The sequence below is a fragment of the Lacerta agilis genome, chromosome 1, assembly GCF_009819535.1.
Source record: "Lacerta agilis isolate rLacAgi1 chromosome 1, rLacAgi1.pri, whole genome shotgun sequence".
Lineage (NCBI taxonomy): Eukaryota > Metazoa > Chordata > Lepidosauria > Squamata > Lacertidae > Lacerta > Lacerta agilis.
Window position 1 is genome coordinate 42,505,283 of NC_046312.1, and position 21,557 is coordinate 42,526,839.

General features: G+C 44.6%; 1 protein-coding gene across 1 annotated transcript in view; it reads right to left on the bottom strand.

Moving 5' to 3' along the window:
- LOC117061550 (cytosolic phospholipase A2 epsilon-like) overlaps positions 1-19,446 on the bottom strand; it is a 54,666-nt gene extending 35,220 nt beyond the window's left edge. Inside the window, exon 1 of the mRNA XM_033174422.1 lies at positions 19,396-19,446. Coding sequence (XP_033030313.1) covers positions 19,396-19,446 — 51 coding nt within the window. The remainder of the gene's footprint in view (positions 1-19,395) is intronic.
- Positions 19,447-21,557: the final 2,111 nt, after the last annotated feature.

Below are 21,557 nucleotides of genomic sequence, written 5' to 3' on the forward strand. Positions count from 1 at the left end.
GGTGCATCTTATGAGGAGTCATGCAATTCCTTTATCTTTCCTGTTTACTCTAAATGTCATATGGAATTCAGCTGGAAGCTATGACATAATTTGCGTGGACAGGCGGAGTCCCCCCAAACCCCAGGCGACCCCTGGGTGGAGTAATGACACAAGACAACATGTTATGGGATTAAAATTGACCACAACTTTATTAAGATTCAGATGTAGGGAGACCTTGGCTCAGGCATTGGGCGTTTTTCCTACCCAGCCCCCAGCTGGGGATCTGGGCAATGTCAGGGTTATCCAGAATGTGTGGGGATTGGGCTGGCTCTAGAGAACATATGTTCAAGCAGAGAGCCCACCCCCCGTTCGCCGTCGCTGGAGGGGGAGGGCAATGACAACCTCTCGGCATATGGCCAAAGCCTCCCCCAATACCCCTTTAACAGGGAACCGACTGCTGCTTCCCAGGTAAGCTACACCCTCTATTGTGTGGGCTGGGTAGCAGTGGCGTCGCTAGCCTCTGCGCTGCTGGGGGCGGCGGCAGCGCAGAGGCACCCCCTGGGGGAGGGGCACGACGCGCGCGCCGTGACGTCATCATGACGTCACGACGCACGTGTATATAGAAAGGGGGGATTTCCCCCTTTCCGAGGCTTTTTTTCGGCGGGGGGGTGGTGGTGACCAGCGAGGAGGGGGTGACGGGTGACCCCCACCTCGCTGGTCGCCCCCCCCGCCGAAAAAAAGCGGCGGAAAGCGGAAAAAGAAGTAGAGCGGCGCTTAAACGCGCCTGCTCTGCTTCCTTTCCAGGCTTTCCCCGCCCCCCCCCCCCGCGGTTTTTTCGGCGGGGGGGGGGTGGTGACCAGCGAGGAGGGAGTGACAAGGGTGACCCCCACCTCGCTGGTCGCCCCCCCCGCCGAAAAAAAGCGGCGGAAAGCGGAAAAAGAAGCAGAGCGGCGCTTAAACGCGCCTGCTCTGCTTCCTTTCCAGGCTTTCCCCGCCCCCCCCCGCGGTTTTTTTCGGCGGGGGGGGGTGACCAGCGAGGAGGGAGTGACAAGGGTGACCCCCACCTCGCTGGTCGGCCCCCCCCCGCCGAAAAAAGCGGCGGAAAGCGGAAAAAGAAGCAGAGCGGCGCTTAAACGCGCCTGCTCTGCTTCCTTTCCAGGCTTTCCCCGCCCCCCCGCGGTTTTTTTCGGCGGGGGGGGTGACCAGCGAGGAGGGAGTGACAAGGGTGACCCCCACCTCGCTGGTCGGCCCCCCCCAGCCGAAAAAAGCGGCGGAAAGCGGAAAAAGAAGCAGAGCGGCGCTTAAACACGCCTGCTCTGCTTCCTTTCCAGGCTTTCCCCGCCCGCCCTCCCGCGTTTTTTTCGGCGGGGGGGGGTGACCAGCGAGGAGGGGGTGACAACCCCCCTCGCGGGTCGCCCCCCCCGCCGAAAAAAAGCGGCAGAAGCACCCCATCCATGTGCTGCTGCTCCGGGGGTGACGGAGGGAGCGGCGGCGCGTGGGAGTGGCGGGAGGGGCCGCCGCTTGACACCCCCACCCGCCGCTGCTCACCCTGTCACTGGGGGCGTCCCGCCCCCACCGCCCCTCCCCAGCGACGCCCCTGCTGGGTAGTCCCTCCCCTTACCTGGCCAATCCCTTAGCAATGCCTCCCCCAGGCAGGATTGGATGGTTAACTGGGTAGGCGGAGACCCCAGGTATCCCTTCTGGGGGAGGGTGCAGCCAGCCAAACTTCCAGGTGTCGCCCAGGAATATAGGGGGCTGCGCGCGACCACGCATTCTCATGTGATATTACTCTTTTTTAATTAATGTCCCAAAGAAGGTGGCTCCTACACCTTTAATGTGTTTTCAAATAAATAAATAAATAAATGCTACAGATCTCCAGCCATCCTAGATATGAAATGGCATTCATCATTTCCTGTAGGAAAGGCGTTTGATCATAATCCTCGTCATGAGAACTAAGCATTCCCAAGCACTTCTCCTAACTGTTCTTTCCTGTGGGTGGGGTTCTGAGTGAAGTTAATGGGCAGGTTGCTGCTCACATAATTGCTATTTATCACTTATATAGCACTTCAAATGGGGGAGATGATTTATAGTCTTCATAACATCTCTGTGAGCTGGGCCACTAATCTTCTACATATGAGGAATTGCAGTTGAAAGACAATACTTTGCCCATGTCTAATCTCTTCCATCTATGGCTCATGAGGCACATGGAACAAGGTGTTTCCAATTCAAGTCAATTTCTTTGTCTTTTGGAGTCTCACGGTTCTCAGGTTGGACCTAATTTTTCATCAAAGGGTACAAATATGACACTAATGTAGAGAATAGCAGCACATTAGCTAATGGGGAGAAGTCCGATAAAAATAAATCCCTGGAATAATTATACTTATTTATTTTCCTTGACAAGATGTATTTACCACTTGATTACATTAAAACCTCTACAGTAAGCAGTTTACAAGAACATTATAAATAAAACAGTTTGAAACAATTAAAAACGTTTAAACATCATTCAACTTAACAGTAAAAGAAATTGAAACACAACAAAATATACGTGTCTGGGTAGGTTTGCATAAATAAAAATGTTTTAAGCAGGCATCAAACAACATACAGAGAGGGTGCCTGCTTGATATCACTAAGCAGGGAGTTGTCTAGGAAACCAAAATAAATCTGTCATATATTGAGTGTCAGTATTTAATGTATTAATGTACTAGAAGAAGAAGAAGAAGAAGAAGAAGAAGAAGAAGAAGAGTTTGGATTTGATATCCCGCTTTTCACTACCCAAAGGAGTCTCAAAGCGGCTAACATTCTCCTTTCCCTTCCTCCCCCACAACAAACACTCTGTGAGGTGAGTGGGGCTGAGAGACTTCAGAGAAGTGTGACTAGCCCAAGGTCACCCAGCAGCTGCATGTGGAGGAGCAGAGACGCGAACCCGGTTCCCCAGATTATGAGTCTACCACTCTTAACCACTACACCACACTGGCTCCCTCTACCACTACTACAAATGGTTGTAATTCTGATTAGAGAAGGAAAGGCCTGGGGGGGAAACGGAAAAATTGGAGCAGGGGACAAGGTTCCCCCCCTTTTTCTTCCCAAAGCCATTTTTTGTGGGAAAAAATGGGGGGGGGTTCAAACTATATCAAACAGTTTTTTTCAATTTTTCTGGGGGAAAACGGCTTTGGGGAAAAAACCGGAAAAAACGAGGGAAAATGGGGGGGATGGGAAAAACGAGGAGAAAGAGGAATAAAACTGGTTCCCCTCCCAATTATTCTGTTTCCCCCCCCCAGGCCTTCCCATCTCTAATTCTGATCTTACTTTTATTATTGTTTTTATTGTTTCTTTACTTTGTAATTGCTGAATGTGTAATTGTTGTCATAGTTTTTTTTTAAAGGCAGGGCATTCCAAAGTATGGTTACTGCTAAACAAAAAAAAAAAAATGATTTCTTATAAATGCTGAATCACATTATGTGGCACCTGTAGCAGTGCCAATTCCACAGATCAAAGTTGGGGAGTGGGCACAAATGGAGCTGCAAAACTGATTCCATGCCCTAACTTTGGACATTTCATGGCCAGAGGAGCAATAACAGCAGATGTCACTCTGAGGGGAACAGAGGTAGCAGTATGTAGATGAAAGACTCATGGTTTCAGTTGTCTCTATACTAATGCAGAGTATGAGAAACAAGCAAGCAGAATTTGAGCTCTTAATCAAGGTTGCCAATGTGGCCTAATAGGTATTACTGAAACCTCGTGGGATGAGACTCACGGCTGGAATGTAGAAACTGAGGGGTATAACCTGTTCCAAAGGAATAGACCAAACAGGAAGAGAGGACGAGTACTATTGTATGCAAATGATATGTACACTTGCGAAGAGATCTATGACTTGGAGTATGGAAGACAGATTGAAAGTATAAGAGTAAAAAATGGAGAAGATGGAAACAAGAGCAACCTTACTGTGGGTGTCTGCTATAGACCTCTAAGCCAAACTGAAGACTTGGATGATGCCTTCCAACAGCAGATTGCCAAACATTAAAAAAGGAGAGTTATGTGACTTGAACTACCGTGGGATCTGTTGGAATGCAAACTCTGCCAAAAATGTAAGGTCCAACAAATTATTCAGTTGCCTCACTGACAATTGCACTTCTCAGAAGATGGGAGAAACAACAGGGGGGGTCATCTCTCTTGGAGTTGGTCCTCACTAACAGGGAGGAACTGACTGACAAAGTGAAAGTACTGGGAACCTTGGGAGGAAGTGATCATGACCTCTAGTGTTTAATTATACAAAGGTAAGCTCAGTGGTACTGGAGGAGACTCTTGAGAGTCCCATGGACTGCAAGAAGATCAAACCTATCCATTCTCAAGGAAATCGGCCCTGAGTGCTCACTAGAAGGACAGATCCTGAAGTTGAGGCTCCAGTACTTTGGCCACCTCATGAGAAGAGAAGACTCCCTGGAAAAGACCCTGATGTTGGGAAAGATGGAGGGCACAAGGAGAAGGGGACGACAGAGGATGAGATGGTTGGACAGTGTTCTCGAAGCTACTAACATGAGTTTGGCCAAACTGCGGGAGGCAGTGAAGGATAGGTGTGCCTGGCGTGCTCTGGTCCATGGGGTCACGAAGAGTCGGACACGACTGAACGACTGAACAACAACAACAACAAACTCAGTGCAGTCGGACTTGCACTCTGGACTTTAAGAAAGTTGATTTCAAACAGGTTAAGGGACTACTGGGTGAGATTCCATGGTTTGAAATAGTCAAAGAAAAGGGAGTCCAAGAAGGGTTGGAGTTTCTTAAAGGTGAAATACTGAAGGTACAAAGGCAGACAATTCCAACAAGAAAGAAATGTAGGAAGCACTGAAAGAAACCAATGTGGATGCATAAGGAGCTTACAGATGAGCTGAGTTGTAAGAAGGGGAAATGTAAGAAATTGAAGAAAGGAGAAATAACAAAGGAAGAGTATACATGAGTAGCAGGGAGAAGGTCAGGCAGGCCAAAGCTCAGAATGAACTCAGGCTTGCAGGAGAGGTTAAAAATAATTTTAAAATGTTTATTTGGCTATGTTCGAAGCAAGAGGAAGAATAAGCAAGGAGTAGGTCTTCTGCATGGAAAAGATGGAGAAATGCTATTGGGCGACAGAGAGAAGGTGGAAAACCCAACACATACTTTGTCTCTGTCTTTACCCACCAAAAAAGCAGCACCCAAACTGGTGGTATCAGAATTAACAATGCAAGGATGGAACTGCAGCCCAAGATAGGAAAAGAGATGATAAAGGATCACCTGGCTATTTTAAATGAATTCAAATCTCCAGGGCCTGATGAACTGCACTTTAGGGTACTAAAGGAATTTGTGGATGTCATCTCAGAGACTCTGTCTATAATCTTTGAGAATTCTTGGAGATCAAGTGGGGTTCCTGCAGACTGAAAGTGAGCAAATGCTGTCCCCATCTTCAAGGTGGGGGGGGGAGGGTAGGAAAACCCAGTTAACTACTGATCAGTGAGTTTGATACCAGGCAGGAAAGGTCCTAGAATACATAATTAAACTGTCGGTCTGTGAGCACCTAGAAAAGGATGCTGTGATTACCAAGACTCAGTATGGATTTCTCAAAAACAAGTCATGCCAGACAAATCTCTCTCTCTCCTTCCTTCCTTCCTTCCTCCCTCCCTCCTTCCCTTCCCCAATTTATCTGAAACAGGAACCACTTACCTACATTGCCTCTATCTTGGCAGGATTCAAGCTCAGCTTATTTTCCATCTTCCACCCCACTACTGCAACCAGGCAGCAGCCCAGGGACTGCACAGCCTCTCACAATTCTCCTGAACAATTCCAGGGATAACCGCAATGGACTACAAGGTAGTCATATACTACTTTTAATTTGTTTAATATTTTGACTTTTGTATTTTCTAAAGTATCATTGTGATTTTTTCTTGATTTTCTTGTTTTATCTTTTTGTAAGCCACTTTGAGGGTGTTGTTGTTGTTGTTTTACAATCAAGCAGTGTATTAAATAAATACTTCCTCTCAGTTCTCCACAGCAGTATTAGTATTACTGGGCTACTTCACAAGGTTGGCATAACCCACACTTTCTTAACCATTATAACCCCCACCCCCACCCCAAATGATTGATTTGTACTTGCAGGTTTTATGTTTTCATACTAAGAATGTTCAGAATTTATTTAGCAGTTAGAGCATGAAATCCTTCCATTGTTGCATACTTTTGCTTTTGAGTGAACACCTTACTACCCAGTCACATGAACACTAAAAATCTGATATTTTTTTTAAAAAAATTCCTTCCAGTAGCACCTTAGAGACCAACTAAGTTTGTTCTTGGTATGAGCTTTCGTGTGCATGCACACTTCTTCAGATCAGTAAGGTGCTACTGGAAGGAATTTTTTTTATTTTTTATTTTGTTTTGACTATGGCAGACCAACATGGCTACCTACCTGTAACTGGAACTAAAAACCTGGATTTCTAATTTGTTTTCTACTTGCAACAACCACATCTCAATGAGGGTAGGCAAAAGAAAGTTTTGAAGAAACTTCAAAATGAACCAGAAAGTCCTCCTGCATTATATGAATGCAGAGAAAAGACCGCGTGAGGTCGCTTCCAGACAACCTGTGGAATGCCCTCCCACCAGATGTCAAAGAGAAAAACAACTACCAGACTGTCAACTACCAACTAGAAGACATCTGAAGACAGCCCTGTTTAGGGAAGCTTTTAAAGTGTAATAGATTGTTGCATTTCAATATTCTGTAGGAAGCAGCCCAGAGTGGCTGGGGAAACCCAGCCAGATGGGCGGGGTATAAATAATAAATATTTTTTATTTTATTTTATATAACCTGTTTATTGAGCATTCTTCCCGATTTGCAGGGGAAATTGATGATGTTGACTATTTAACATCATGCAAACTTTCAACCTGATTTGTTTGCAAAGTAAGAGTTGTTGCATCAAAGCAAGCTTGAACCCACACTTTCCACTGCCTTTCTCCAACATTTTCCTTATTGCAGAAGCTTTATCATTTGGGGAAGTGGGTTTGTTGCAGCGGCGTAGGAAGCCTTTTTGCCACCAGGGACAGTGGCGTGGAGGCACCCCTTGGGGGTGGGGCGGCAAATGCACTGCACATGCCCAGAATTTCCGGGCATGCGTAGTGGATCTGGCCAGCACCGCTGCGAGCCGGTGACTGAGCAGCGGGTCGGGCAGCCCCACGACCCCTCGCTCGCTCACCACGGGAGCAGCAGTGCTGGCCCGATGCATCCGGGCTGGCGCTTCTGCTCCTGTGGCGAGCCAGCGAGTGAGCGGCGGCTCGTGGGTCTGCCCTGTCCGGACGGGGTGCCGGGTGGCGGGGGAGGGGGCGTGGAGTGTCACCCCCCTCCCCTGGAACCTGGGGTGCAGCACCCCCTACGCCCGCCCTTCCTACAAGGACTTCCCAATAAACAATAATTGCGCAACCTGAATTTGCCAATATGTGTTTGAATCTCAACAACCCCCCCCCCAAAAGTGACAGTCTGGGGGGGGGGTGTTGAGATTCAAACACATATTGGCAAATTCAGGTTGCGCAATTATGACAGTCTGGAAGCACCCTGATACATACACCAAAGACACCCCCCCCCAAAAGCTTCATATTTTCTTCTCCGTTGTGTGAAGAAGGAATTTCCTGGGTTGTTCTGAAGCCATTTGGAGGTCTTCTTCATAATTGTGCGACACTAAATTTCTCTATAGCATTCCAGTCATAGCTCTGATTTTACTTACTAGGCATAGTAACATATTTCAGAAAGCAGTTGCTTCGAATGGTTGCCTACACAGTTTGCTTGATAGCTTTCATTATCAAAGGGCTAGAAACTGACTTTAAAAAGATAACACCTCAGAGTCTGGGCTCTCTGCTGGATCTGAGCCTATAACGGTACCCCAGTCTTGGCAGCTCTAGCTGCAGACTTTCCAGTGGCAATGATATATCTATGCTGGGTTACTGAATTGTACACTCTATATGGGGCTGTCTCTGAAGAAGTTGCAGAAGTGTCCATTGGTCCCAAAAGCAGCTGCAAAGTTCCTGGTGGGTCACATTGCACCATAGGATCACCATAGGATCACATTGCACCAATCTTGGACCAACTGTACTGGTTTCCAATTTTCTCCCTGGCACAAGTCAAAATGTTGGGCATTTTCAAGCACTAAATCTTTAGTCTGGGGTGCCTTAAGGATCTTGTCCTCCCATGCTATCCTGACCTCTAGGATCAACAGGAGAGGGATTCTCTGGGAACATCCTGGGGTGGGGGAAGCCCAGCTAGATGGGACAAGAGACAGGACCTTCTTAGTGGCTGCAACATCTGAAGTACAGGTTGCCCTTCCCTCACTGTTTTTTCACCAGCTACTTTTTTTTATTCCAGTACAGTTTTATTTTATGTGGCAGACAATGTTTCTACGGTTTTCTAACTGCTGGTCACTGTAGGTATGTGTGTTTGTGTGTGTGTGTGTGTATATATATATATATATATATATATATATATATATATATATATATATATATATATAGTTTTATAAATGTTTCATCTTGAAAAATACAAAAAGTGATATTTTTTTACATGAGAAGAATGAAATATAAATGTTTTAATGAATGAATGAGTAAATAAATCAGTGGGGAAATACGGCTACTTATCTTCCTTTAAGCTGCCCCCACTTTAACTAACTATCGTATGTACACATCAAACACGTGCCCAAAGTGAGCTTACAGGATACGGCCCAGATCATGCTATAGTAAGAATCCTAATGACACAAATTGAAATATAATAGACATTTCAACACATAAACTTCAGAACAGCAGGTTCTAAAGTTATGGGACAATTGCAACAGATTAAAATTTGCAGAGACTATATAAATAAGGCAAGCCAATTCAAAGGTGCCACATCCAAAAATGCTTATCGTTAATCTGTCCAGATACTCAGTAAGTAGCTTTCATCCTTTACCCTTCTTTGATTCTTTCATTCCAGAGATGACATACAAGCTCCCCTACCCCAATTCTATATGTCCACCATACCTAGCATGCACTTCAAAAAGAAAAAAAATGTTAAAATTCTGAAGTAGAGTTGTTGGTTATTAGATACCTGGGTGTAGCAAGTAGTGAGAGCCAACACTAAAAAAAAAAACTAATCAGTGGATGATTTTGGGCACACATTCTTGACTGGGAATGCTGAGTTGCAGGACAAAGTCAAAAGAATGTAAATGACACCTTTCCCTGCAATGCCATCTTTTCAATTTAAAAGTGCAGTCACTTGTCTACTCAGAAGTAAATCCAAGAAGCTTGCTTGCAGGTAGGTGCATAAAAGGTAAAAGGTAAAGGTAAAGGACCCCTGGAAGGTTAAGTCCAGTCTAATTTGACTATGGGTATGGCGCTCATCTCCACTTTCAGGCCGAGGGAGCCGGCGTTTGTCCCCAGACAGCTTTCCACGTCATGTGGCCAGCAAGACTAAACCGCTTCTGGCGCAATGGAACACTGTGATGGGAAGCCAGAGTGCATGGAAACACTGTTTACCTTCCCATCGCAGCTGTACCTACTTGTGCTGGTATGCTTTCAAACTGCTAGGTTGGCAGGAGCTGGAACAAAGCGACAGGAGCTCATCCCATCATGCGGATTCAAACTGCCAACCTTATGATCAGCGCCACCCACTTCTCAGGTAAGTGTGTATAGGCTTGCAGTCTAAGTCATCAAAGCATGAATGCTTGGGTTGTTGTTTTTGAATAAACCTTTGCATTTAAAACTTTTCATCTGGATTACCACCACTGTGGTACCTACTCACTCTCTCTATTTAAACTATGGGAGAAATGAATGAAACACAGTATAGAAGAGCTGATGCATCTGTAGAGAAATGTTGCATTCCACTGAAGCCTTATGTTCCCCTCCTGCTTCTCTGGCATGAAAGCTAAGCCAGGGCCTAACAGGGTTACTTTCCTCCCACAGGTCTCAAAGCCCCAAGTGGCAAGTCTAAGGAATCTTGGTGTTTCCAGGCATTCAGTAATGACTCTATTTGTAACCTACTTTCCCAGACAGCCTTGTTCAGAGAACCTCTAGTACAAGGATCATCAAACTTTTTTTTAGCAGCAAACTGTCCCTCAGACCTGGGGGGGGACTATATTGGGGTGGGTGGGAAATGAATGAATTCCTATGCCCCACAAATAACCCAGAGATGCATTTTAAATAAAAGCACACATTCTACTCATGTAAAAACACCAGGCAGGCCCCACAAATAACCCAGAGATGCATTTTAAATAAAAGGACACATTCTACTCATGTAAAAACACGCTGATTCCCGGAACGTCCGTGGGCCGGATTTAGAAGGCGATTGGGCCGGATCTGGCCCCCGGGCCTTAGTTTGCCTACCCATGTTCTATTACATCCTATTTGTATTCCATCTCTACTAACTGGCTATCTTCCTCAAGATACACAGTGCAACATAGTTGAGTGGAGGCAACAACCTGTCTCTCTTTAGCAGGCCAAAAGGAAAAAGGAAAAAAAAGCCCCACTTCTTGGCCCCTTGGGAACAAGGCGATTCCTCCACTGTAGTGTTTTACATTTTTCTGTGTATAAGACGCCCCCCCCCATGTATAAGACGGCCCCTATTTTTTACCCCAAAATTTAAAAAAATCAATATTTTAAACATCAAACAGAACAATGTTCAATATTCAAATCACTGGTATATTTAGTACCATATATTTAAACATCAGCAGTGGAACGGTTGGTGGAAGTGGTAAGCTGCAGCAGAGCATGATGCTCTGGCTCAGGGGGCAGGCAAGCGGACACCAGAGGGACACAACTTGAGTTGTTGAGCAACTCCGCACGCCCATGCCCGTGCCAGAGAGTGAACCCCAACCTGAACCTGAGATCAGGCTGCCCGAACCCCTGCGCATTCACCATCCCCATATAAGACGACCTCCAATTTTTGACTTTTTTTTTGCAAAAAGAATTGTCTTATACATGGAAAAATATGGGTATATAAAACAGAGAGAACAATTATAACAGAGCAATGAAAAGGAAAATATTGAGAACAAAACCATACAATCAGCTCTTGGGTGGCTCAAATAATAGAACAGTCAACCACCCTCAATAAAATATCCAGAATTTTTTTTTGGGGGGGGGGACCCATATACTTTTTTCTTTTATAGAATGCCTACCTGGCATGAACTGGAACAGCATGTTGTTTGGGTCGGCACATTGAAGGCATGTTTAGCTGGGAAAGGCAGTTGAGCTGGCAGGTGCTCCTGAAACATCCTTACAGCTGTTGTGCTGGCAACAATAATTGAGGAGGTATCTTAAAACTAAACTCAAGGCCCGCCCTTTAGGAATGTAGATGCCAGCCCATTTTCTCCTACTCAGGTAGAAGAGGAAGTTCATAAGATAGCTACAAAAGGAAGAGGCTCATTGTCTAGAGGAATGGAGTTGTGAAAGGTAGTTTCTTAATCTCCCTCCCTCCCATTTCTGTTTACAGTGAAGCAGTAGTTACTTGAGAACTTATGATTTGTGCTAGATAAAGAATTTAACTTGTGCAACTTCTCTCAAGGCTAGAATACTCCCTCAGGTAGCAGCTGTTTTCTGAGTGGTTTCAAAGCAGTTTTCCCTAATTCTAGTGACCCAATTCAGATGAAAAGAACACTAATTACGAAGAAGGCTCTGCCTAGAGATGTTACTCTATCCCCATCTTACCTCCTTTCCCCCAATTTGTGCTAGATAACAAAAGCATCAGGTGTGGTTTTCCTGTGAGATAAATTTTTGTGGTTTAATTCAAAACTTTTACCCCACAGCATGCACAGACTCAAGACACCTTTACAATAGTACAGTGGTACCTCGGGTTACATACGCTTCAGGTTACATACTCCGCTAACCCAGAAATAACGCTTCAGGTTAAGAATTTTGCTTCAGGATAAGAACAGAAATAGTGCTCTGGCAGCACAGAGGCAGTGGGAGGTCCCATTAGTTAAAGTGGTGCTTCAGGTTAAGAACGGACCTCCGGAACAAATTAAGTACGTAACCAGAGGTGCCACTGTAATCTGAATGAAGTGATGAAGCTATCCAATTGTATGATAATTAGAAGACTGACAGATTGTGAATCATGGGAACCAGCTCCCAGGGGCCGAGATCCCTTCAGTCCCCTAAAAAATATTTGAGCCTCCCCCCCAACATTGCCATGATTTATGGCAGTCATTCCCAAATTTTTCTCTTCCATGGACCTCTTGAAAATTGCTGGGGTTTTTGGCATATCTCTTAATGATTTTTAATTGCAATGTGCTGTGGTAGATGAAGCATGATTTTTAGTTGCATTTTTACATTTATGCCACGGAACAGCTTAAAGTAGCTCATGGATTTGCATATCCTCTAGCTAGGATTATGTATTCAGTAGTTCACCTTAATTGCATGAAACTTGAGTAATTTCAGCCAGGGCTTGCCAGCATCACCTAGGATTGCTAGGGATGCAGAATGCTGCCTTACACCCAACCAGGTTGTTGGGTACTGAATTCAGTATTGGCTACATCTGACTTGTCCAACATGTGGGGCTCCTTGGAAACTTCCCAGAGCCTTCTTCATTTGAAAAATTAGCAATGGAGGTGACACTTCTGGCATTATTGATCTCATAAGAATATTAAAATGGCAACCATAGAGGAAGGCTGTGTGTGTTTTAGGGCACACTCTCAGTTTATGCTGGGCTTCAGTGAGAATCCACTGCAACAGGGCTGGAGGACCTGTCGCCCTCCAGAAGTTGTTGGCTGCCATTTCTCACCAGCAACAGTTGGGGATGATGAAGGTTGTTGTTGTCCATCAGCATCTGGAGGGCCACAGGTTCACTATTCCTGCTCTGCCGTGAACCAAGCAAACACCACAATTCTCTCCCAGAATTCTCTGGAATGTGCAGGGATTCTGTAGTAAAAAGCACAGGTGTTAAATATATATATATATATAGAAACAGTTCCATGACATTAACAAGTTTGAAAACCACAGTACAATGGTACCTTGGTTCTCAAATGCCTTGGTACTCAAACAACTTGGAACCCAAACACTGCAAACCCGGAAGTAAGTGTTCCGGTTTGCAAACTTTTTTCAGAAGCCGAACGTGCTCCGTTTTGAGTGTTACACTTCCGATTTGAGTGCCACACTTCCGTTTTGGGTGTTAGGCTGAGGTCTGTCTGTTTCTGCTATTTATTTTGCATTTTTGTTTTTGCGGCTCTTTTGTTTTTGTGACTGTGTGGAACCTAGTTCAGCTACTGATTGGTTGGTTGATTGTGTGACTGCAGTACATTGTTTATTGCTTTCTTTTTATGGATCAATGCTCTCGTTAGATAGTAAAATTTATGTTAAATTGCTGTTTTAGGGGTTATTTTTAAAAGTCTGGAACGGATTAATCCATTCTGTATTACTTTCTACGGGAAAGCGCGCCTTGATTTTGGAACGCTTTGGTTTTGGAATGGACTTCCGGAACAGATTAAGTTTGAGAACCAAGGTACCACCGTATTAACACACTGACACAAGCTTCACCAGCTGAACATTACTTCATCAGAGCAGGAGGGTGAAAATTAAAGTTATTTTAGCTTAAACTAAAGACATTTTTATTGAGTAAACAGTGGGTTTGTCCTATTACATGGTTAATTAAATGAAAAAGTATGTAAAGCCACTTCTGTTTTACTATAAAAATTTCATGGCATCTGATGATCAGCTGTTAGTGCTACGTTTTACATTGACTGATAGTGATGATTAGGAGTCATTCCCGCCTGCTTTATGTGTAACAACATTTATCAGAGTTTGCAATGTTAATGTTGCAAATATATATGAGTCACTCTGCAGAGTTGATGGAGTAACTTCAAATGCAAGTGTTAACAAGCGTACCATGCAAACCATACAACTATATAATGAGACGGGATTTGCATTTTGGCCAGCAACCCACACTGTGGGGAGGTATCTCATATCTAAACTATCTCATATCTAAACAAACCTGATGGATTAGCCCAAGATTACACAGATGTTAGTATGTCACATGCATTAAGCAGGAAGCCTTGGCATGCACAAGATCAATGGGGAAATTACATGTACTGCAGAACAAAATGACAAGTAAACAGTTACATTCTTATTCTTACAACAAATCCAGGGGGGGGGGGGAAATACGTAGAATAGAGGAATGTGACCATACTTCATGGGAAAAGACTGGTGATTTTTGAGGAAAATAATCAGGCGAAAACAAAGTTTCATAGAACAACGTGACAAGGGTGGATGGGCCCTTTACTCGTCGCCATTGTCACAATATTACTTCGAGGATGCCCAGACTTTCCTAGTACACTTTTTCATCAGAAACAGAATTTTTCAGGTAGATTCTCATGAAAATATTCCTGCCAATCAAGTGTTTTTTCCTCCTTGGTTTAAGTTTTAATGAGGAGAGATCCGTATTTTCAACAGTATTTTCTAGACCTAGCTTTCGTTGCCTTAGAAAAGTTTTCACTGCCCTGTGTTTCCAAACAATGCCTTCAGCCTTTTTGGAGGGAAAGTGTAAAGGGGATTCCCAATGCACAGCAAGCGTTTGTGGTATCGAGGAGGTGAAAGATGTCATACATTAGCTTCTGCACTGTCCCTTGTATAGAGATCTTAGAGTGCATTTTTCCAGAGACCTTCTGAGAACAAGAGCTGACTGGACCCAGAACCATAGATAGATGATCTTGCGTCCCTGGCAGAACCATCCAGATTGTGCTCCCTGGCCTCTCCTCCAACCCTCCCCTTCCACCCATTCAATTCACCCTCTATTAAAAACCATTTCTTATGAGGCAATAATCAATATTTATATTTATGGACATATTTTAGCCGATTTTGTGCCCCCCTCCATCGCCTGCACCCTGGCCCTGACTGGACCCTAACAGATATGACTTGTGGTCTGTTGGCAGACCACAATAAAGTCATAACTTTGCAGTAGCAGCTCCCAAAATTTGCTTCTCTGGTGTTTGTCCTAGCAGGAATCTGTATCTGCTACTAATTTTTTGATTGTAGGTATCTGTACTACCCCTATGCTTTGCATAAGACACAAATAAAATCAATCTATCCATCTAAACTGTGGAATTCACTGTCACAAGCCAGTTACACTTAAGTACATTCTTCTCAACAATGATCTCGAGGTTGGCAGAAACAGCATTCTTCAGCCACCCAAGGCCTGGTTAAATAGGAATGTTTTGCAAATTCATACTGAAAGTTATAATGGTGCAAACAGGCACACCTCACAGGAGATGGCATCCCACAACTGGAGAACCACCACTGAAAAGACCCTGTCATGGGCAGCATCAGCCAGGCAGCTCCCAGTGGTGGCACTACTTTTGAGTTTGGGGGAAAGTGTTCTTTTGGATGCTGCTTCCAGGGTTAAGTAGCACGCCCCTGAATATCAGTTGTGGGGAGCACAAGTGGGAGAGCCAGTGTGGTGTAGTGGTTGACTCGTAATCTGGTGAACTGGGTTCGCGTCCCCGCTCCTCCACATGCAGCTGCTGGGTGACCTTGGGCTAGTCACACTTCTTTGAAGGCTCTCAGCCCCACTCACCTCACAGAGTGTTTGTTGTGGGGGAGGAAGGGAAAGGAGAATGTTAGCGGCTTTGGGACTCCTTCAGGTAGTGATAAAGCAGGTTATCAAATCCAAACTCTTCTTCCTCTCCTCCTCCTCCTCCTCCTCCTCCTCCTCCTTCTCTTCACATTTTGCTTTAGAGCAACCCAGAGGCATCTGGTTCGATGCTATGGGGAAAGGATAGTTAGATAGCCCTTCGGTTCTTAAATGACTAGCATACTTGTCCCACTAAGAATTATAGTATGACTGTTATACTTTCCTTCCTATCATCTTAGGTGCCTCATAATTCTAAGTTCATGAATTCCAATGAGTCATTGGTATAAAGGGATATCCTGCACCCACATAGAGGCAATTTAGTGAAGGGAGAGGTTAGTGACATGAAACAAGATTTCAAACACATTAATTAGTTGTTATTTGCAATGTATGTCATGGCAATTAACTGTTCTTTTTAAAAAGATTTTTTTCAGAAAGGCAAATTAGACCTGCAACACTTTCAAAAGGAGCAGCACAGTCCTCTGCCTAAACTGGATTAGTTTATGATAGCAATCCATTACAATGAATTCAAATTGAATGCCATTGTTTTTTAGAAATATTTTCTGCTAGATAAGGAGAATTCTTCTGTGGCCCTATTGACACTATACATTTAAGGAAGTATCATACCAATTTAAACAGTCATTAATCCAAAGAATCCTAGGAACATGGGAAAGATCAGGGGACACTTGTGGGTGAGTGGTTGCTGCTGGTATAAATACTTAAAAGGTAAAGGTAGAAATAGGGACTTGGATGGCGCTGTGGTCTAAACCACTGAGCTTTTTGGGCTTGCCAATCAGAAGGTTGGTGGTTCAAATCCCCACAATGGGGTGAGCTCCCGTTGCTCTGTCCCAGCTCCTGCCAACCTAGCAGTTTGAAAGCACGCCAGTGCAAGTAGATAAATAGGTACTGCTGTGGCAGGAAGGTAAACAGCATTTCTGTGTGCTCTGGTTTCCATCATGGTGTTCTGTTGTGCCAGAAGCGGTTAAGTCATGCTGGCCACATGACCTGGAAAGCTGTCTGTGGACAAACATCGGCTCCCTTGGCCTGAAAGTGAGATGAGCACTACAACCCCATAGTTGCCTTTGACTGGACTTAACCACCCAGGGGTCCTTTACCTTTACCTTAAATACTAAAATGCCTATATGCATGTCAAAGTCTCAGATCCCTTTTAGCTCAAAAAGAAAAAGATGACTGACATGTGTTGACAACATTGATATAGTTAGGGGTTTTGTGTGTGATAATGGGTCAGTGTGTCCTGCTGTTAACCAGACATTTGGTGGTTTGAGGCCACCGAAGGACAGCTGTGGATGGGATTCCTACATTGCGGGAGGTTGAACTAGACAACGCTCAGGGTCCCTTCCAACTCTATATTCTATGATTCTACAATGGATCAGTCCACCATTTTCCATGGTTGAGTTGCCTGTTTATTATTTGTTTATAAAATTAATATTCCACCTCTCATCACATGTAAGCTCAGACTAAAGGGACCCCTGGCCGTTAGGTCCAGTCACGGATGACTCTGGGGTTGCGGCGCTCATCTCCCTTTACTGGCCGAGGGAGCCGGTGTACAGCTTCTGGGTCATGTGGCCAGCATGACAACGCCACTTCTGGCGAACCAGAGCAGTGCACAGAAACGCAGTTTACCTTCCTACCAGAGCGGTACCTATTTATTTACTTGCACTTGACGGGCTTTCGAACTGCTAAGTTGGCAGGAAGCTCAGACTCGGTCACGACAATTTACTGAATAAACAATAAAAGGGACAATATAATATACTTCAAAATGCAGCCATTCCCAACTGATTAACTCTCAGGCAAATAATGATCCTTTCAGAGGATCTAACAGAAGGGGAGAGTCTTCAGTTTATCCTGAAAAATAGTCGAAGTTGGTTCTGCCTTCAGTGATGAGGGTATTTCAGAACTGTGGCATTATCACGAAGAAAGCCTTCCAGGCAGCCACATCTCCTCTTCTGCATCCAGGGAATTATCCTTTTATACACCTGTAGTTTTCCTTCTCATACCAACACTTCACATTAGACAACCTGCATATGTGTGTGTGTGTGTGTGTGTGTGACAGAAGAGCTAGCAGAAGTGCAATTGGCAGGGGGTGAGTGGGATGAAATATTGGCTACAGTTAGAAGAAATGACCGAGTGTTGGTTGGAAAATGACAGCCATAGTGGGGAGAGTGGGGCTGTGGGAGACAGAGAGGCTGAGGGGATATGAGGCAAGAGGGGTAATGAAAGCATCTGCAAGAGTTAAGATAGCTGTTATGAATATGAGAAGTGTGGAGGGAAAATAGATCTTACCCACGTGTGGGTAATTAACAAAAGAATTGTCTGGGTGCCTAGATTCAAAGTGTGGGGCTTTGCACACTCTCCAGTGGGACAGGAGCCCCAAGCAGAGTTAAAAACACACTCAAAATTAAGCAGCAGTTTAGCATGGAATACTGGCTATTAGACCCTTTTCATATCACGTTTAATTTCTTACAGCGCTTGTCCCCCCTCTCTACCCCTCTTGCAATGAACAGATCACAAACTGTACAGTTTAAAATGCTTTATTTACTAAATCCAAAGGTCTGATTCATGCATTGTTCCATGCAGCAGCAAGGAGAACACAGGTAGAATACTCTTGGGTGCAAACTGCAGAGCATAGTTTCAAACATTGGAACAAGTTCAGACATATCCGTCCTGGTCAGTAACATGGTGTGGAGAGAGTGTGAGAGGAAGAGAAGTAGCTTCACTTCCTCCCTCCTCCCTCATGAAGGTAAGGGGGTGTGACCTAGCTGAGTCTAGGAATAGACCTCTCTGGTCTTAACCCCTTCATGCACATATTCAAGCACATATTCATAGTTATGTTTGACTGCAATTTCTCACAAGTAGGGCAGTCAAGTATGTTATATCAGAACACCAGAGCAACTCTCTATATAATGACTCCTTGTTCTGGAAGTTTCTTAACAAGTTTATGCTTTAAGCATCCGTGTTCTGGTCTGGCTGGACGACTTGTTCTGGAAGTTTCTTAATTAAGAACAAGTTTATGTTTTAACCATCGATGTTCTTGTCTGGCTGGATTCCTTTGGGTGGATTCCAAAGAAAATTATCTCGCACCACTTATCTAGTGTAGATGCAGGAATATAAAGGGAGAGTCCTCTACGTGGCAGTAGGTGGATACTGGCATCCGTCTGTCTCAAGAGACAATGGAAGAGTGTGCCATCAGCAGTAAAGTCAAACTCTTTTCTTTTCTTTGCTGCCTAGTGCAGTAGACCGGTCCACTTGTTGACTGCTACTCTGAGCTCCAAGAACCTATTGAAGCAGGAAGACAGTGACAGGTCAGCACCTTATTGACTAAGGTAGCTGACCAGTGAGACATAATGATCTCTCCCATCATCGAAATGAACCTTACGCCTATCAGGTTGAGCTTATAACTTGTAACTGTTGCTTCCCATGTTGTTTTTGCTGCATTAGCAGCACTGAATGACCTCTCCTGGGGCCCAAGACTGGGCAGTTTGCCACCTTAGGGACTCCATTCTGGATTTGTGCAGGGTTTACTCATTGGACTTTTCTTCTCCAGAATATGTTCTGCAAGGCAGATAAGTATAGCCACAGGGCAGTGGAAAGTTAGGATCAGAGTTTTCCTTTTCCTAGATGGGGTAACTTCCCAGCTTGATGAGGCCCACCCAGTGGCGGAGGAACCCTCTCCGGCACCTGGGGCGGTGCAGCCCGTACAGACTGTGCATGTGCGGCATCCCACGCGTGTGCACTCCGTACAGAATGCTGCACATGCGCAGTCAGTACGGAATGCTGCACATGTGCACTCTGTATGGGCTGCTGCTCACATGCGGCGGCTGTATGGGCTGCCGCTTGCATGGCAACCGTACGGGCGGCATCCCGTACGGACACCCGCACGGACGGCACGAGAGAGTGGCAGCCCGTACAGACGCCGCACCCTCAGCCGCTCTACAGCTGGGGGGAGGGAGGGCCATCTTGTAAACCCTCCCAGAGTGGCACACGGGGTGGACCGCCCCCTACGCCCCCTTCCTACGCCACTGGGCCCACCTGCCCCTCATTTCCCTCTACAGCACATTAAATTGCTAATTTCCCTCCTTTGGTGTTATGTTGCTATAAATGCAGCACAGTCTACAAGCATTACCAGCACAGAAAGAAACTGCTTTGCTTCCATATTATTTATTCAGTATCACAGTAAAAGTTCTATTGCATTATGAAATTATTTGTCTGCAAAATTTCAAACATTTCAACAGTAACAGACACTTTATTTCAGTTGTCTGCAGTATGTCACTTGATGGTGCACTGCCCTCTAGAGGCTATTCTACAAAATAGAAAAAGAGCAGGGGAACCCAACAGAGGATTTATGGGCTAAGCCTGTGTTGTGAGCTTTTACCACCACTTTGCTTACTTTCAAGCCTGGCAAGTTTCTAACAGCACACTGGCTATTCTCCATGTTTCCCCTCAACACCACCAGGTGAAAACTCCAGGTCACATCCTGCTTCCCTGATATTGTTGTTCAGTCGTTCAGTCGTGTCCGACTCTTCGTGACCCCATGGACCAGAGCACGGCAGGCACCCCTATCCTCCACTGCCTCCCGCAGTTTGGCCAAAACTCATGTTAGTAGCTCCCTGATATTAGGCCACTTTTTTCCAATTTCCCAAGAAAACAGAAAACTATTGACAAAGCAAGTCTGTCATGTTCTCTCTCTAAAAGTTTCAAACTGGGAAAACAGGTGTAATCATAAGAAGCTATGATGGTAAAACCAACCAAAGAGCTCGGTGGTGTGGGTGGTATACAAATGTAATAAATAATATAGAACTAAACCATCAACAGAGTGTTATTAGCTTGTGCGTGAGCTGCCAGTTGGCGAAAGCAGCTTGTGCAGTCCCTCCTTCTTGCCAGTCGAGGAAGCAAGGAAGGAGCAGAAAACTACAAATTGGCTTAGCAGTTCATCCAGATATTTTGAGGGAAATCTGGAACTCAGGAGAGTAGCTGAGGTATTAGCTCAGTACTGCCAAGAAACAGGCTGTGGGGAATGTATTAGCACGTTTGCTCAGAAACATCTTGCACTGTTTTCAATTGGGCATATCTAGTTAGTAAATTGCATTTAGAATTGAGGCCGTATTAGGACATTCTTTCCCTAGGAAAATCCAGCAGGCCTTGTTCTCTTGAAATCCGAGGTCGAGAACAGTTCTATCTCATAATCTTTTGGCACCATACTCTTCCTGTTTACCCCTTCAGAGTTTCTAGATTGTGGCTGAACTGAATTTTTATCATGACAGCCTTGCTGAAAGAAAAACTCACACACCATTTTGAGGTAATACGGCTGAGTAAGTAGCCTGTAAGTTTATTTGTTAATAAATAATATGCCACCAGTTCCCTGAAGAATCCCTCCATATGTAAAACTACTGGAGGGAAAAGAGTAAATGTAAATTATTGCCTTATGTTGACTATTTACAGTTTGTTTCATAAAGACAAAAGTGTCCTTGCTTCAAAAGAGGCACACAAATATTTAGCCAATGATTATTCAGAATTTAAAACTTTAGCCAAATGAACTGTATGCTCATAAATCTATAGTTATGACACCTAAATTACTAAGATGTAATTAAAAACTATTATTTCAGCAAAGCATAATTTTTAACTTCTAATTGCAGTTAGCATTTGAGAAATTCACATTTGATTTCAAATTCATTATTTGCTTTCCCTGGCCTACAAGATTGCACCCTGCTTTATGTGCTTAAATCCCCTAAGTCCTGTTCAATTTGCTTTTATATTGCTGTTTTATTGGTTTTAGGCTGTATTTTTCTTAATGATATTGGGTTTGTAAGAAAAAATGGGATGGGGGAGGTGAGGGATGCACTGCTGAGAGACTTTGGATGGAATCCAATGTCGTGCTCTTCCAGTCATTCTGTCTGCACAAGTATTCCACCTCTCTAGGCAGATTGATACCCTAACCTCTCCTCTTCCCCCAGGTGCGCTGTTCTGGGTGTTC